The sequence below is a fragment of the Otolemur garnettii genome, unplaced genomic scaffold (genome assembly GCF_000181295.1).
Source record: "Otolemur garnettii isolate 467f Iridium unplaced genomic scaffold, OtoGar3 scaffold00042, whole genome shotgun sequence".
Lineage (NCBI taxonomy): Eukaryota > Metazoa > Chordata > Mammalia > Primates > Galagidae > Otolemur > Otolemur garnettii.
Window position 1 is genome coordinate 5,205,642 of NW_003852437.1, and position 16,741 is coordinate 5,222,382.

General features: G+C 41.6%; 1 protein-coding gene across 2 annotated transcripts in view; it reads right to left on the bottom strand.

Annotated features, from left to right (window-relative positions):
- The window catches only part of PHACTR2 (phosphatase and actin regulator 2), a 130,021-nt gene that overhangs the window by 45,352 nt on the left and 67,928 nt on the right, over positions 1–16,741 (bottom strand). For both annotated transcript variants that reach the window (XM_023513535.1, XM_023513536.1), the window contains exons 3-4: positions 14,311–14,391; positions 8,882–9,040 (exon numbers count right to left, since the gene is read on the bottom strand). In XM_023513535.1, the coding sequence (XP_023369303.1) occupies positions 8,882–9,040; positions 14,311–14,391 (240 nt within the window). The remainder of the gene's footprint in view (positions 1–8,881; positions 9,041–14,310; positions 14,392–16,741) is intronic.

Consider the following 16,741-nt stretch of genomic DNA (forward strand, 5'->3'; position numbering starts at 1 on the left):
GCTTCCACACTTCTAATAATTATTATTATTTTTTTTTTTTGCAGTTTTTGGCCCGGGGCTGAGTTAGAACCCGCTACCTCTGGTATATGGAGCCAGCCCCTACTCCTTTGAGCCACAGGTGCTGCCCACTTCTAATAATTTTTAAAAGAAAATTCTTCCTTTTTGAATAGAAAAGTTAAGTTTAGCCTGGCTGAAGGAAAAAAGATATTTTTTCCCAATGTTTGGAGTACCAATTCAAGCCATGTTATACTTTTTCTTCAGGATCCTCTAAAATGACAGGGCTTTGTTGACATCAGCCATGTTGGCTAAATTACTTTGAATTAAGGCTATGATTTAAAAATAGAGAGAAAATGCCACCTCTCCCCAATTAAGTACTTCAGTTGTTAGTAGTGGGTAACAATGAGAGAGATTAAATAAGGAAGATTTAACCTTTCTTCCTGGCGGAGCAGTGGAATGTTTTAAACTGATATCTGGTTGTCTGGGGACTTATGCTAACTTAATAATAAAGAAAGAACCATAACCGATAGCTGTTTTAAGAATATAAACCATTGGACTAAAAATCAAGAGCTGCGTTTGAACTAACTTTTCCAAAAGATCAACATTATTCAAATCAAACAAAGTCAGCAGGTAGAAAGTTGTAAACGATTACACGTGGATTACCAGTAGGATTCTGAAGGAGTATTAGCAATATTTGATCAAAGGATCCTTGGCCTTCTACGATGGGCTTGTTGGTCTACTTCAATGTAACCTCTGTTTCTCTGTGACAGTCCCTGGAATAGCCACATTCTTATTTACACTAAGAGCCTGCTGGCCCTCCTATGATACAAAGACTAAAATTACTGTACTATTCTCTTAGGAATATCATGAGTCTATGAATAAATCTTCGAGTAAAATATCTGGAAATAACTCAAAGTCTCTCATGAAAACGGTCCCGTGCCCTTGCATGCATCATCAGCTTTCTTCTGAGGGAAGTAAAGAGAGTCCAAGCCAAGTCCATGGCAAGCTGATACCATGCGGGGAATGAAGAAGTGGGGAAGTGTGTGCGAGACGAGACCTTAATCCCCAGCGACAGAGTGAGGGTTGGGGGCTCTCTTTAAGAAGCAGCTCAGTGCCTGCCTCACTTCAACACTGCTCCCAGGGAGTGGTAGGCAGCACGGACGCTGATGAGTGAGGACAGGGGCTCCCGGAGGAGACGGCCCATGGGCACTGCAGGCGCATCACTCCGAAACATTTCATCTTAGAGCTTATTAGAAGAGACCCCGACGCTGACGTTCAAAGGTAGGAAGAGAGGAACACAGGGAGAGGGACATCTATTTGCATCCCGAGATCTGTTATACGTGGATACTGTCAACTAAATCACTCTGAATGTAAGCATTGTGGGTAAAAATTATGAGGGCGAAGAGATCAACACCAAGCCAAATCCTGGTTGTCAACTGCTAGAAAGCTGCTGCTGATTTTAAGGAAAATAAGATTTGCACAGGAGAATTCTTATGCACATGACAATGGGGAAAGGCACTGAGCTTGTGGGCTTTGCGTAATGTCCTTTTAAAAGCTAGATGACAGGGTAAGCATCTTTATTCCACTTTACTAGAAGAATGGCAGTTCCACTTTGCTCTAAGCATATGTGATTGGAAAGGAAGGCTGGATACATATTGTATGAAGTTACTGCCGATCAGTCAAGCAGCTGCTGGTGATCTCTAATAGCGACTTGTAACCACACCACTCTAGATGCTTTGTCTTATAACACACTGAAGTCTCCAGAGGCTGGTGGGGAACCAGGCACGTACCTTTCAAGGCCACTGAAATAGCTCTGACTGCGGTAGAAAGTAGCAGGGTGGAGCTGAACCAAGTGATATGAACCCTTGCCATTTATCAGAAGAGAGAGGACCGTGGTTGCTGAAAATTTAACATACTAATATCCAGCAGATATGTCAAAGATGTGTCTTTATGCACACCTAAGATATTTTGAAAGAAACCCCAAGCCAAAAAGCTATTCATAAACTCAAATAGGCAGAAGGGCAGTGAATGTCTAAATAATGTTCTAGCAGATCATTATCATTCATCAGGCACTCCCCCTGTACCCTTCAGCTGGGTCTCATGTGCAGACAATGGATACTAAGATAAAAGAGGCATATTTACCCAACAACTAATGTGGTGAACTAATCACCGGTTGGCTCTCCTTTGTTAGACAGCAACAAAGGAACTTCCCGGGCCTTCTTTGTGTCAAAGCTGAATCCAGTGGTGCTCTGTACTAAGACCTCAAAAGATCACGACACCTGGAAGGAACAATGAGCCCCCCGCCCAGAGCCAAGCACCCTAGACTGAGTCCCGGGGTGCTGGGGCATACTCACCAGCCTCTCGAGTTGTGTTTCGGCTTGTTGGCTTGGGTGGAGGGACGGGGGCCTGCTTACCAGGAGCCTTGGTATTTTTTTTAATGGGAGGCACTTCATCACCTTTGTGGCTGGCCCCAGTCGTGGCCCCTTTTGGAGGCACAGGTGTTTTTTTGGGTTTAGGTTTGGGCTTAGGCTTAGGAGGAGCTGAAGGAGGTAGAGCAGGAACTGCCGGTGTTTCAGAGTGGTTTTCAGTGTTCTCTACAAATGAGAAAGTGAACAGAGGCAGACTGATACAGACACACACCATACAAAAACCAGCAACAAGACACGTGACAATGGTGACACAAAGCGCAGCTGCTGGGCCCTGGGGAGCCCACATGGGGCTCAGCATGAGAAAGAGCAAAGTGTGGGGCACAAACAAAGGCTGAAAGACAGGCTGGGGTGCGCTCTGCAGGTGCCTTCATCACTGCTTTGCTGAGACCTGGTTAACCAACCTACACTGAGGAAGTTGTGTTAAGGATGAGCGTAAAAGGCCCCAGGTCAGGGGCCTTAGCTCCAGCCTCAAATCTGTGGCTGCGGGATGAAGATGTGAGCTTTAGCTGCTAAATTTAAACTATTTACCAAAGTCAGAGGCCCCTGGAGGGTGGCAGAGGCACCTATCATGCCCACTGCCATGGGTGAGGACTGGCTGCCTCAGCAACCACCGGACTGTTATTTTCCAGAACTCGAGCCTGATCAATCAGAAAAGATTTGTGTTCAATCTTAATTGTGGTCAAAAATCGATTCTGTTCTAAGATAAGGAAACTCTGGAGAATCTTTTACATGAGGTACAGAGTGCTAAAGAATGAACCGCTTTCTACTATGAAAATGTTCTCAAGCTCCCCCAGGCCATCGGCAGCGTCCTGTTCTACAATCACTCCCCCTGCCCTTCTCCACAGTTGTCACACTGAGTGTGACAGTACAGAGAATGCAGAATTCAAAAAAATCTGACTTTGTCTTACGATGCAAAAAATAATTTGGGGAAAACCATTGACAAAGTAAAAATTCATATAAAAACTCACAGCTGAGAACAGAAGCCTGTCACAAGATTTTGCGTAAGCGGCAGAAAAAGAGTATCAGTCCCCGGTTACTGAAAGAACGTGGAGCTGCTGAAGGTTCATGCGTATATTCTCATTATATTTTTTCTAATAATGACTGACTGGCATGGAAATGACCTCAAATACACTCTGGTCCAAAGAACCAAGCAGCAGTTCTTTAAAAATGGGGGACAATGAAAAGCACAGGACAGTGTTAGGACAAGACTAAACCATCACTTGGTCTGTCCTCCCAAGGATGAAGGAGCAAGAAAGGGTTTGGCTATTAGACTCTTTCCCATTTTATTATGATTCGTATTATATTGTTTCTTAGTGAGTGTGAAATATGGACCTTTTTTTAAAATCACACCCCTGATCAATCCACACATATATAAACACTATAATGAATTAAGTTACTCTAGGTAATCAATTAAAAGTTCATCTTTTATCCTTAAGACTTTCTTCTCCCCAGCCCTACTGCTCCCCACCCAAGTCGCTGTAGTCCAAATTGATCTCTACCACCTCTAAAACTGGATTCGGCCTTACTGTGTGAACCACGTATTCAACATTTATCAGAAAGTCTGTTGCATTTTTGCCTTTCTGTTGATAGGCCTTGCCTCTTCAACTAAACTGCTTATTACTGCAGTATAGTCGTGGCCCTCCAAACCTGGCTGGTCTGAACTAGGCTAGGTAATTACAAAGGTCAGTCAGCGTTGAGAATGACACAAGTGGATACACACCTAAAATATTTTCTTTTAGCGTAAAATCTACTATTAAACATTGACTTAGACATAGGCTGAATTTATTCTTCACATTTTAAAAATATAATCCTTGTCATTTTAGCCCCTAGCATAGTACCGAGATGTGTGGAAACCAAGCCCCATGGTGTCCACAGTGAGAGCCACAGTGACCTACCTTGCTGGAGATCTCCCCTCTCTCTCATGCTGTCAGCCTTGTGCATACCTTACCTTGGTCTAGGTTTGCGCTTAGGCTTAGGAGGAGCTGAGAGGTATTTTTTACCACTGAGAGGTATTTTTTCTTCCTCCCTAAGGTTTTAAATTGTAAAGCTATAGACCAAGGAAAGTATTCAACTCCTGGCCTTGGGAAGGAGGAAATGGCTGGCTCTGTGGCAGGTGGGAATGACTATCCTTACTAGGGAGAAAATGCACACACTGCCCATGAACTTGCTGCTGACTCCTTGGAAAGATGACCCACTCTTCCTCACGCTTCCAGCTCTACCTTCCGATCTTTGTTTGTCACTCTGGTGATTCCTAAGTTGTGTGTGAGGGTGCAAATTGCATGTTTTTCTGACTAAATTATAGGTTCATTTTGTCTGAAATTTTACATCCCATTGAACACAATACTCTAAACCAGGGGTTTTCAACCTTCCTAATGCCGCGACCCTTTAATACAGCTCCTGTGGGTTGCAACCCACAGGTTGAGAACTGCTGCTCTAAACGCTATGTGGGTTCAATGGCTGTAACTGACTGGCTATTAGTTATTGACACCCGAATCAGTAGAAAACACTCTTCACGTCTATCTGCAAGGTAATGAATTAAGTCAAGTTGTTATTTTTTACTATTACCATATGATCTGAACGCCGGATATAAATCGATGCTGTATAGGAGTATTATTTCAAGAGGAGGTTGAGAAAGGGCTGCCTACTTAATTCTGCAGGACGAGGAGTCCATGCTCCACAGCAATGCGGTCTGGAAGACAAGCTGTTCCCTTCCAGGCGTGGCTCTTTCTGCCATCTACAGGGTTGAGTTCTACAATACTTAGAGCAAGCTGGGCACAGTAGTTCACACCTATAATCTTAGCCAAAGAAGGTGGATTGCTTGGACTTAGGAGTTTGAGACTCATCTGAGCAAGAGTGAGACCCGGTCCCTACTAAAAATAGAAAAAGCAGCCGGGCATAGTGGCATATGCCTATAGTCTCAAGCCCAAGAGAGTTTTGAGGTTGCTGTGAGCTATGACACCATGGCACTCTACCCAGGGTGAGAGAGTGAGACTCTTATCTTAAAAATATAAAAACAAAACAAAACAAACAAACAAACAAAAACCTCCAAAAACCCAATACGTAGAGCAAGGCTGGGAACCGCATGCCTGCTTCACCTTGCCTAGAATGCACTTCTGCCCCACTCCTCTACTTCACTTGACCACCTGCTTAACTCTTTCAGGTCTTAGTCTTGAAGTATCCTCCTCTGAGAATCAACAGTGGTTCCCACTGCAAGCTCCCTGGCTCTCTGCACTCAGGCCTTCCGTAGGACTTTGCACCTTTCTCATAGGCCATGATCTGCTTGCGGGCAAAGGCCATGTTACATTCACTCCTCTTTTCCTAGCCCCCAGTACAGTCTTACCCATGGGAGACCCTCACTGTTATAAGTGTTCATCATGTGTATGTGAATTCCCTGAAAGCCTTTTACAATAACTCAATACAAATAATATCAAACAGTGTTGGGATTTCTCCTGCTTCATACCAAGGTATAGTTAACAGACAGCAAGTCATCTTTCCCGTTTTTGTACATAGAAGGGCACTTGCTGAGAAACAATAAGGGGAGACTAGGTGCCCTGAAGACCTTAGGGAAGAAGTCTCCAGGATTTGGCTGATGAGGCTACCAAATCAGGTGTCTTTGGGAAATGCTCACATGTCCTGTGAGTGAGACATGTCCCACAGAGTGAGTGAGAAGGACCTTACCTACCATTTGTTTTGCTTTTTTTGACACTGATATTTCAAATATTAAAGCACTGAGCTATTACCTTATAAAAAGACATGATAAGTCTCAAGGATTTTAAAGGCATGTGACGTGGTTTTGCAAATATAGCCAAATAATAGCTAAAGCAATGTTCTGGAATAAGTTCCTTAATGTGGAAAGAAAGGAAGCACTGTTGTCCAAAATAAAGGGTGAACTAAGACCATTAGATGGTGATTTGCACGACAGTGAGCTCACGAGAGGGAGGAGGGAGACCAGAAGAGGAACAAAGGCAAAAGTGAATCTTGGGTACATTTTTAGAATTCACTGGGTCTTTCCAGAAGAATAAATTGGTGACTTATAAATTTTTCATAAGGAATTTCCTATTTAACAAAGTACGCCATAGTAGTGGTTATGACTTATTTTCTCTTTAGTCTCAGGAAGTGGCTTCGCACCCATTTTTTCTCCTCATCATCAGGGTGGCTCTGGGGTGCGCACTGTACCCCCAACAGGAGAGGTGTCCTGCCTTGTTACTGGCAGGTCAGGCCTTCCAGCACTGTCATCTCCGCCTAGCCAAGCAAGAGGTCCTCTTGGAACTTATCTGACTAGAAAGAACTGAATGTCCTAATTCTAAGTACAAAATAAGAAAAGAAAAACACCTCAACTATTCATGAACCTATAAGGTCTGCCATCTTTTCTTTAGAACATCAAAGCCTGCTGGTGAATTCACATAAAACTGTCAGCAACTTTCTTTCTTTTTTTTTTTTTTTTTTGAGACAGAGCCTCAAGCTGTCCCCCTGGGTAGAGTGCCGTGGCATTACAGCTCACAGCAACCTCCAACTCCTGGGCTCAAGCGAGTCTCCTGCCTCCGCCTCCCAAGTAGCTGGGACCACAGGCGCCCGCCACAACGCCCGGCTATTTTTTGGTTGCAGCCGTCATTGTTGTTTGGCGGGTCCAGGCTGGGGATTCGAACCCGCCACCTTAGGTGTACGTGGCTGGCGCCTTAGCCGGTTGAGCTATAGGCGCCGAGCCAGCAACTTTCTATTATGTTGATAAGGGAAACACTTCCTTTGAGGTCTGGCCAGTCCAGTGACTGATCCCCTACATGGACCAGGCAAGCACCAGAAATGGCATTGTTACAGAATAAAAGATGTGATTCTTGAAGGTGAAAAGGCTGTACCAGGGACAAACCACAGGTGGATTTGAAATTGAATAATTTGGTGAGACAGGACAGACAACAAAAAAAGTCACTACTTACATTAAACAACTTCAACTAAATCCCTTTAAAATTCATTTAAGTGTATTTTCTCCTTACATTCCAGGAATATTAAGATTGCAAGTAGTTAATTTCTCATATTTGGTGTTCATAAGCTTAATTAGATTTTTGATGGGGCAAGGCTAAGTAAAGCTCCAAGTAGGCTTCTAAAGCGTCCCCTCTCTCCTGCCAGGCTAAAGGCGTAGGTGAATTAGATTAATAGATTTATTTATTTGAGACGGGATGTCTCACTCTGTTGCCCAGGAAAACATGCAGAGGCATCATTATAGCTCACAGCATCTCAAAACCCTTGGGCTCAAGTGATCCTCCTGCCTCAGCCTCCCAGAGTAGCTGGGAGAACAGGTGTAAGCCACCATGACACCTGGCCCCTAAAACCTTGAAAGGATCATTTATATCCAAATAATAAGTGGTTATAGACCTCCAGAGAAGACAATTTAAGTTACAGTGGAGTGTTCAATAAGGCCGTCAAATGTGCTTTTGTTCTTGTTTTTGGAGAGTTTGGGTGAAGAACAGAGGAGGAGAAGTTTCTAAGTGTTCTCAAACGCCTACAGAACTCAAACTAGGTCTGACACAATTTGGCCACCCAACTCAGGGGCAGACATTATAAAATAGGAAATAATCCACTTCCCGAGGATTCCTTTCAATGCTGCATGGAGCCAGCTAAGATCTCCCAACAAAGTCTTTCCCGATGGGAGTTTTAGTTCAGGTTTGGGGAATTGGAGGCTCCGAGGTTCCTGCACATTACAGCTGTGGTATGGAGATTGAAGCCATCTATGGCCAGGAATCTGTGTATTTTGCAGCTCTCTGAAGCTACCACAGCATATTCACTCTAGACACCAAGGTCTCTAAAGAAGCCTTCAGGGAATCACATAATTGCCTCTGGCACATTTTGAATTTCCAGTTATACAGGCAAATCTCTCAGAGGAGAGGCTGTGGCAATCAACCAGCAGAGCGACCAAAGTCCCTGGAGTCTCTGGCAACTATTCCTGAGTGTCTCTCAGAAATGTCTAGAAACTACAGTATCAGGAGTGTGGATGCCACCTGCCAACTTCCTACTGCTGGCTGGAGAATAAGTGCCAGGCTGAAAAAGCGATGGGGAATTTGATATTCCTCCACACTGAGCTGCCCATGGGGGCCAGTTGTAACCAGCAGAGAAAGATGCTCAGATTTTTTACTTTTTCAAAAAACCTCAACAAAAAGCTCATAAAAAAGAGTAATATTCTTGAACATCTCTAATGATTAAAGAGACCACCCCTTCAAGATTATTACCTTTAGTCCTCCCGCTTTAATAATAAAAACATCCAGTAATGGGCTTAAAACACAGGCGCAGCTACCTGAGGGAATCATCCCGTTTCCCTTCACTAGTTATCATTTCTTTCTTCTTGGTAGTTATAAGCCTTGTCTCTGTAGACTCTGCTGGATTTAGAGTCCCTATTTGGAGTCTAAGACCTAGTTCTAGACATCGAGCTGTATTGAAGTCAGTAATACGGGGTCTCTTTATTTTACCTTTCTTATCTTCTGCCTTTTCCTCCAGAGGTGGTGTTTTTTCAGATACAGAGCCATTACCTTCTTCAGACTTTACTACATTTTCCTCTCGGGTAGATTCCTCTCCGATGGGTATCATGTGCCCGTTTGAATTTTCAAAGTTAACTGTTACATCTCCATCTAAAAGGGGAAAGAGACACCTAGATGTCTAACTTCATGGCTAAAAACAAACTTTCCAGTTACTAGGATTGTAGGATTTGGTTTCATGTTTCAGTCGCTGGGAAACATCCTTCACTGTGTCACCAAATAACGTACTCAGACAAAAGAGCTAGAAACTCCTTGGTGTTGGCAGAAAGCAGCTAGGAAGGAATATCTGTGTGCCAGTTCAAGAGAGGAGAACGATTATCCTAATTACACAATATCCCCGGGCAGAAGAGTCCCTCTGTTCCAGAGCTTAGGGTTGGCTGAAGTCAACACTTAGGTGTTTCTCATTCAGAAATGGAATGGTAAAAGGAATAATCTGGAAAATGAAGCAAACATTTTTAACAAGCACCAAAAACACGAGGTGAATACAAATACACAAATAACATGAAATGTAATTACATATACAAACAATAGGTGGGAGAATATGAAAATTTCTTCCAGAGTATATTAAATACATAAGATTCAAGGAAAAGACTGTAGCAAGGCTAATTTTATTTTTGTTTTCTTATTTATGGAAAGATTAAAATGCACTCAGGTCATTATGATATAATGAGAATAACAGATATAATCATAATAACAGATTATGGTATAATGAGAATAAGAGATCAAAAATTCTTTATGTTGGCCTAATGATAATTTAAGGTAGAGGGGGAAAAACACAGAAAAAGGTAATCACAGAGGAATTTTAAAAAGTAAGTTGAAAAGAAAATCTTGAATAATTTTTGTTCTTTATTTTTTGGAGACAGAGTCTTACTCTGTCACCCTCAGTAGAGTGCCATGGCATCACAGCTCATGGCAACCTCAAACTTTTGGGCTTAAGTGATTCTCTTGCCTCAGCCTCCCAAGTTGCTGGGTCTATAGGCACCTGCCACAGTGCCCAACTATTGTTTTGTTGTCGTTGTCATTGTTGTTTAGCAGACCCGGGCTGGGTTCGAACCTGCCAGCCCCAGTGTATGTAGATGGCACCCTAAACACTGAGCTAAGAGCACTGAGCTGAAATCTTGAATAATTATCTAAAACACAAATAGTAACTTTAACCCCTCAAACTTTTAGAATTCCTTGGCGTTCCTAAAGTGAAAGAAATTTTACAGAAACTTCCAATTCACTGATACTTGAAAAGATTAATCCTACTTCATTCATATCTGGAAAGATTAAAAGGCATTGCTACCATTGTAAAAGAATAATAAATGAATTCAAGTTTTGACTTTGCAAACTTGAAGAGATGCATGACTAGAGATGTTTCTATGAAATTTTTGATTAATTAATCTTATTTTGACAATCATTATAAAACAGAGACCATTTCCCAAACTTTCATTAAATATAGTCGAACTGCTATGACTCAGCAATAAAACCTATTCATGTTCTTGACATAAAGAGGTATGACATTTTTATAAGTAAAATACATATCATAGAATTATGTCATGGTCTGAATGAAAGAGCAATTTTTGCTTAAACTCTCAATAACCTATAATCTGAGTCCTCTGTAAAACTAAAATAGGCTGGGCACAGTGGCTCATGCCTATAATCCTAGCACTCTGGGAGGATCGTTTGAGGTCAGGAGTTTGAGACCAGCCCGAACAAGAGTGAGACCCCACCTCTATCAAAAATAGCAAAAAATTAGCTGGGTGTCATGGCTCACACCTGAAGTCTCAGCTACATGGGAGGCAGAAGGAGGAGGAACACTTGAGTCCAGGAGATTGAGATTCCAGTGAGCTAGAATCACATCACTGCACTCTACGTAGGGGGCAAAGCAAGACTCTTTTTCAAACAAATAACAACAACAAAACCCCCTTAACTTTACTTAACTTTAAAAAACAATAATTTAGGCAATGCCATAGGAAGCGAATCCTAATTATTTCAATAAAATTAAGGTACTATGTTTTTAAAGGATATATCTCAAAGCAAAAAGAACCCAAAAGATTCTTAATTCCTACTATTGGATCCCAGGAAATTAGCTATAAATAAGGGAAGGGAGGACACAGCACATCCAGATAAAAGAAAAGTAAAGAAAGGAAAATACCAAACAAAATAAAAAAAATCACTTATTTATATAAAATTCCTCAAATTTAACTCAGATATAAATTTATGTTTGTTTTCTTTGACTTTAGTTGGTAATGAAAACATGCCAAGGACATGTGAATTACAATTTAATTCTATTTCAACCATTTTTACATTACAAAATTATTTAGTATATTCCAAAAACACTCTGCTGCTATTAAAGTTATTTAGTAAATTAAATAACTGATTTCTAATAAATTTTAGGACAAAATAGCCGGAGAGAAAATTACATAGTCGTGACCCAAGAAGCAACTAGGTAATATTACAGAGGAAAATAGTCAACAATGAGGAAAGATACTTACTTGGAGGCATGAAATAAAGCTAGTGCATATGAGAACAACTGTAGAGAAAACAGACATGTTTGTGATAAATATGGAATTCAAGAATAAAACAGAGGAGAATTGAAATGATTAACTAGTTGGTGTGTGTATGGAAAAGGTTTTCCCATGTCGTGCACTCAGAAAGTTGTTTTAGAAGTAAAATAAGTTAAATTTTAGCTATAGTGTAGGTAGGTCAGTAGAATACGAGAAAAGATGCTGAGCTAGATGACAGGTGGGGCCAGGCCAACACCACTCGCAAGATTGGTTTGTATGCAAAGGAAAGAAAAAACTCAAGGAAGAGCTGCAAGCTTAAAGTAAAATGAGAAAGAAAGCACAGTCAGAAAGAAGTCGTTAAATCGGGCGTGTAAGTATTTGAAGGAATTGAGCTCTCTCGGTAAACAGGTGTACTGGGGGTATAGTCAAAGGAGGACCCGATATGTAAAGAAAATCACATACCCCTGAAAGGCGACTGACTCATTGGGTTGAATGTATGGGGCAGGAGGAAGAGGCAAAAACACCTCCCTGTCATCATATGAAAGTGAAGGGAAAATGAGGAAGGAAAGAGGCAGAGGTGAAAAGGAACTTTGGACCAGACCACGGACTGCTCAGGAGGTAAGACAAATCGCTGGACTTTTGGATTGAAGGTATGTCTTGGTGTGAAAAAGAGAATCTAAAAGGAGTAATAATAAAAGCTGGGTGTGGAGGTGTGGGCCACGATGGGATGAGTCAAATCCAGGGTAGCTGGAGAGACTTCAAGTCTATCTGTTACTGAATAAAGGGCTTGACGGGCACTGTCAAGAGCAGAGGCATGGAGGGAAAGATCAAGGCAAAGAACGAATCTCATTGGCAGAGGGAGAAGGCTGTCACCCCCAGCAGCTTCCAGTCTCCCAGACCGAAATTTTCAAGACAATCATCTTTGGGAAAGTGACAGAAAACTGTTTTCTCTAGCCCTCAGTTGAAAAGGAGAAGGACTCCATTTCTAATAGGTGTTCCCAGGAACATTCAACTGTTAGGTAATTTATACAGTTCAATGTAGCAACTGCACAAGCGGTGCTAAGTAAAACTCAGTATTTTATGACTTCCTGAACATTAAGCTTATTGCGTTATGTTTAGGTTAAAAATCGTCTTTTTTTTTCTTAAAAGTTTTAGACACTTTTAAGGCTCAACTACAGAAGTTAAATAAGAAGGTCAAAGAGAGTCTGATTTCCGAGGAATAATGTCCGCCCAAGAAATTATAGTCCAGATTGCAAATAATTTAACAGATTATGCAGAATAAAAACCAAGCGATACATTTCTTTATATTGACCATTGCTACTTGACTTTAGAAAAAGTAAACTCTTTTACTACCTACAAATTTTAATTAGGAAAAAAATGGGTCTTTAATCTTTACCTTTGAACCTACTAATAGTTTCAATAGCAAATCTTCCCACCTTTTTCTTTCTTTAAAATATTTCCAAATAAAAGAAGCCAAACAAATGCGTTGGCCCACTCCATAAAACTGATGGGTCAGTGTTCTGCGTTTAGCAGGTATGTAATTTTCCTACTACTTCCAGAGAGATTAGACAGGAAATGAAGTTTGATACTGCAAGCCTATTTTTAAGTTTCAAAAAGTTATGGCCATGCATTTTTTTTTGAAAGTCCCAGACAGGAAACAAAGAACTTCAAGGTAATAGAAAATTAGAAAAGACAAAATTTGTAAACTAGAATGAGCAAAGTCTGACAGGTCAGAGACTGAAGGTCATGCCTAAAATTATGAGGGTTCAAGAAAAACGATGTGATTCACTCTAGAATTTCCTCTTTTCTTTGAAGCAGGAGTAAAATGCTAACTCATTTCTCAGCTCCACTCTGAAATTATTCAGATGCTGGAAAAAGTGTGTCATTTTGATTTATAAATAGTAAATGCCCCCAAACATTAAGTTCTTTGCAAGGGACATCTATCAGAAAGAGAGGTACTCTTCTTTCATTTCCAAATTAACAGTATTTTATTTGTTCCCATAAAAGTAATAATAATACTTGATCCCAGTAAATGTCTGGAGGGGGGAGGCACGAGACACATCAACAGTGCTGCAACCCAATGGCCTCTGGTTTTCATAGCAGTGGGAGCCATAAAAATCATTCAGTATTATTTATTCGGAAAAATAACCAATGTTGATATTTTCTATGGGGGGACAATCTTGGTTTCTAACTATTCCTTATCTTTTCTAATCAGGATTCCTCACTGGAGGATAGAGAAAAAAGGAAAAAAGATTAGAGCAGGAAAAGGAACTTGTGAATGATCATCGTTCGTGAAAAGGTGAGAGGAACTAGATTCAGAGAAATGAAAAGAGAACAGTATTGGAAAAATGATTCGTGAGAATGCAGAAAGCAGATTATTTTGCCCATTTGGCCTTATTGATTGTCCATTTGAGCCAAGTTTGCCATCTCTCTCCTCTCTTCTTTTGCTGGGAGTCTTAAGAAACAAATATAGCACGAATCTAGCTAAAACTTGGCATTTATTCAAGCAATTGAGTCTGATGCAAGTAGAAAGATTGAAGAGCAAGAACAGAGAAGAGAAGGAGTCACACGAGCGTCTGTGTCCCCATCTGTGTCACTAGCCACAGATGTGCCTTTGTAATGTCTGGGGTTTAGATAAATGACATAGGGTGACAGATTCACCAGAAGAGCCACTGGATTTCTCTTCTGTAACACCGCAGATTCCCTGCAGCCCACAAAGGCCTGGGGAATGAAAACAAGGTTCTTGAAGTCCATTAACCTACTCACCGCTTTATCTGACAGAGACCACGATCCTTTTAAATTTCAAAAGAAAATGAAAGAAAGACCAAAGAATGAAGGATCAAATTATTGGAAATGTATGACGAATTTCCTCACCTTGATCAGGCAACTCCTTAAGAACTCCCCTTCTTATCAGCTCCTCTCTACTTTGTCTGGTGGATATCTTCCTTTCTAATACTTTTAAAGAGAACAAGCACAAGTTAAGAATCGAGTCATGGCTTAAAATAATCATGAAACACATTCTAAGCAGAATTGAGCACATTCATTCTGTTCACATGGGGCTCAAACCCCAGGTGTTTTTTCTTTTTTTTTTTCCAGTTGCCTATTAAAATGTCATTGGAGTTGAACTGACATAGCTGGGACAAGGGCAAGTGTCTCCAGCCTGTGATCAAGCCCAGCCGCTGCCCCCAGTCTTCCCAGTGGTGATCTTTGCCCAGGAATCCAGACAAATCCTTCCACAGCAACCATACGTCATTTCTCACTTTGAAATTTCTTTCTTTGGCAAGGATGCATTCTAAAATACAGGACTCTATGGGTACGCAATGTATGTAGAGCGTATGTCTGCGTACATGACATGTCAAATTCAAGAGGGTTCTGCTATATCCACCTGCAAACCCATCATAGAAGGGTGGGGAAAGAAGTTAAGAATTGACAGTTTTCATAAGCATATAAAGAGTTGACAATCTCAAACACTGATTCTTCCCTCTTCTGGAAGAAACCTAAGTTCCTGGTAGAACTTCAGAAGGGGTCTTAGAGGTAGGAGTGAGACCTCAGTGGTATTTGTCTTTTATTTAATTTTTTTTTTTTTTTTTTTTTGGTGTGAGACAGAGTCTGACTTTGTCACCCTGGGTAGAGTGCCATGGCTTCATAGCTCACAGCAACCTCAAATTCTTGGGTTCAAGGTATCCCCTTGCCTCAGCTTCCCAAGTAGCTGGGACTACAGGCACCCACCATTGGTTAGGTTTTCTTATTTTTTAGTAGAGACGGGGTCTCACTCTTGCTCAGACTGGTCTTAAACTCCTGAGCTCAGACAATCCACCTGCCTCGGCCTCCCAGAGTGCTGGGATTACAGGCGTGAGCCACCGCGCCCGGCCAGTATTAACCTTTCATGTGTGTGTTACCTTGTACAGTTCATGAACCCTACATGTCTATGCAACCACCAGCTCCATTCCTTACTCTCAGGGGCCAGGAAGGGATGTAAAATTAACATGTGGGCTTGTCATCTACTAATCCTTTAAGTCAACATTTCCCAAATTATGTTCTGCAGAATTCTATTCCCTCGGAATGCTCTGTTCAAAAAGTGCCTTGACACAGCAAAGGGCCAAGTAAGGAGTCTAGGGCGCCATGCGGAGCAGGAAAGGTGTGCTGGTCAAGGTGAAGAGTGGGCAGATTTCCAACTCCCATAAGACCCCTACTCCTGGCCTTATAATCTGAAAATCCTGGCACTACTCTAGACAACCCCATTTCAACTAAATTAAACCCAAACTAAAGCCACTACCCCAAGCTCTGCCCTGACACCTATGAAGGAAGCTGGTGATAACACTAAGAACAGTACTGCAGGTGGCTTGAGCAAGGACTCTGATGGGGAAGAGGCTGTGCCTTGGACGCCACTTTGGTAACGAGGGCATGAAAGTCTTAGAAAAGTGTTTATTAGTGTTAAGAGCCCCAAATAGCAATATATAGTCTCTCTTGAAGAAATTGGTTTTTCCCCTTTCTTATAACTAGGAATTGTGCATTCCTTTTTAAATCCTGGTTGTTAAAAAAAAAAAAAAGTAAAACTTGACATTGACACAGATTTCATATGACAATTCACAGGTGGAATCTCTGTTTTCTCCTTCTTTACGACTGAACTTGATTTGTATTTCATGTATAGTATATATGCTCTTTAAATTTTCTCAAACATTTTTTAGACAGAATCAGAATATAAACAAACAAGGAAATGAATGAGCAAATGGCTGAATGAAAGGTCCAAAGAATGACAACAAACATCTTATGGTTTTTAATGGAGACATGCACAGAAACTTCTCCTCCCTTCCGTTCGATGACTCACCCACCTCTCTCCTGCCCCTTCCTGAACAAGTAACAGCAGCTTATGGAAAGGTTAATGATTTCAATGGGCAAAGTTAACTTCGCATGGGGGGCGAGGAGTTCTTTTATGTAGAAAAAGAGTGTGGTTATTTAAAAATAGTTTCAATTTGTTCAGACTCTTGCTAAAGAGGAGAGAACCCTTATTAGCACAGGAAGCCAAATAACAACACTCACAATGACAGGTGGAACACTGCTGGGATTCTGCAGGTGGTTTAGAAGAACTGTGACCACCGTTGCCTCCCAAGGACTGTACAAACTCATTAATGCTTGACAGGGTGCTGGGGGCGGGGGGTGGGGTGGGGGACGACAGCAGGATGCTAGACCTCTTGCAACAGTTGTCCTGGCCTCTATTCTTGGGGACAGGCCCAGAGAGTCATAGTTGTTCGGCCCTACGCTTGGGGATGGAGGTGGCAACTGTCAGAGCAAGTGTGGCTGGTCC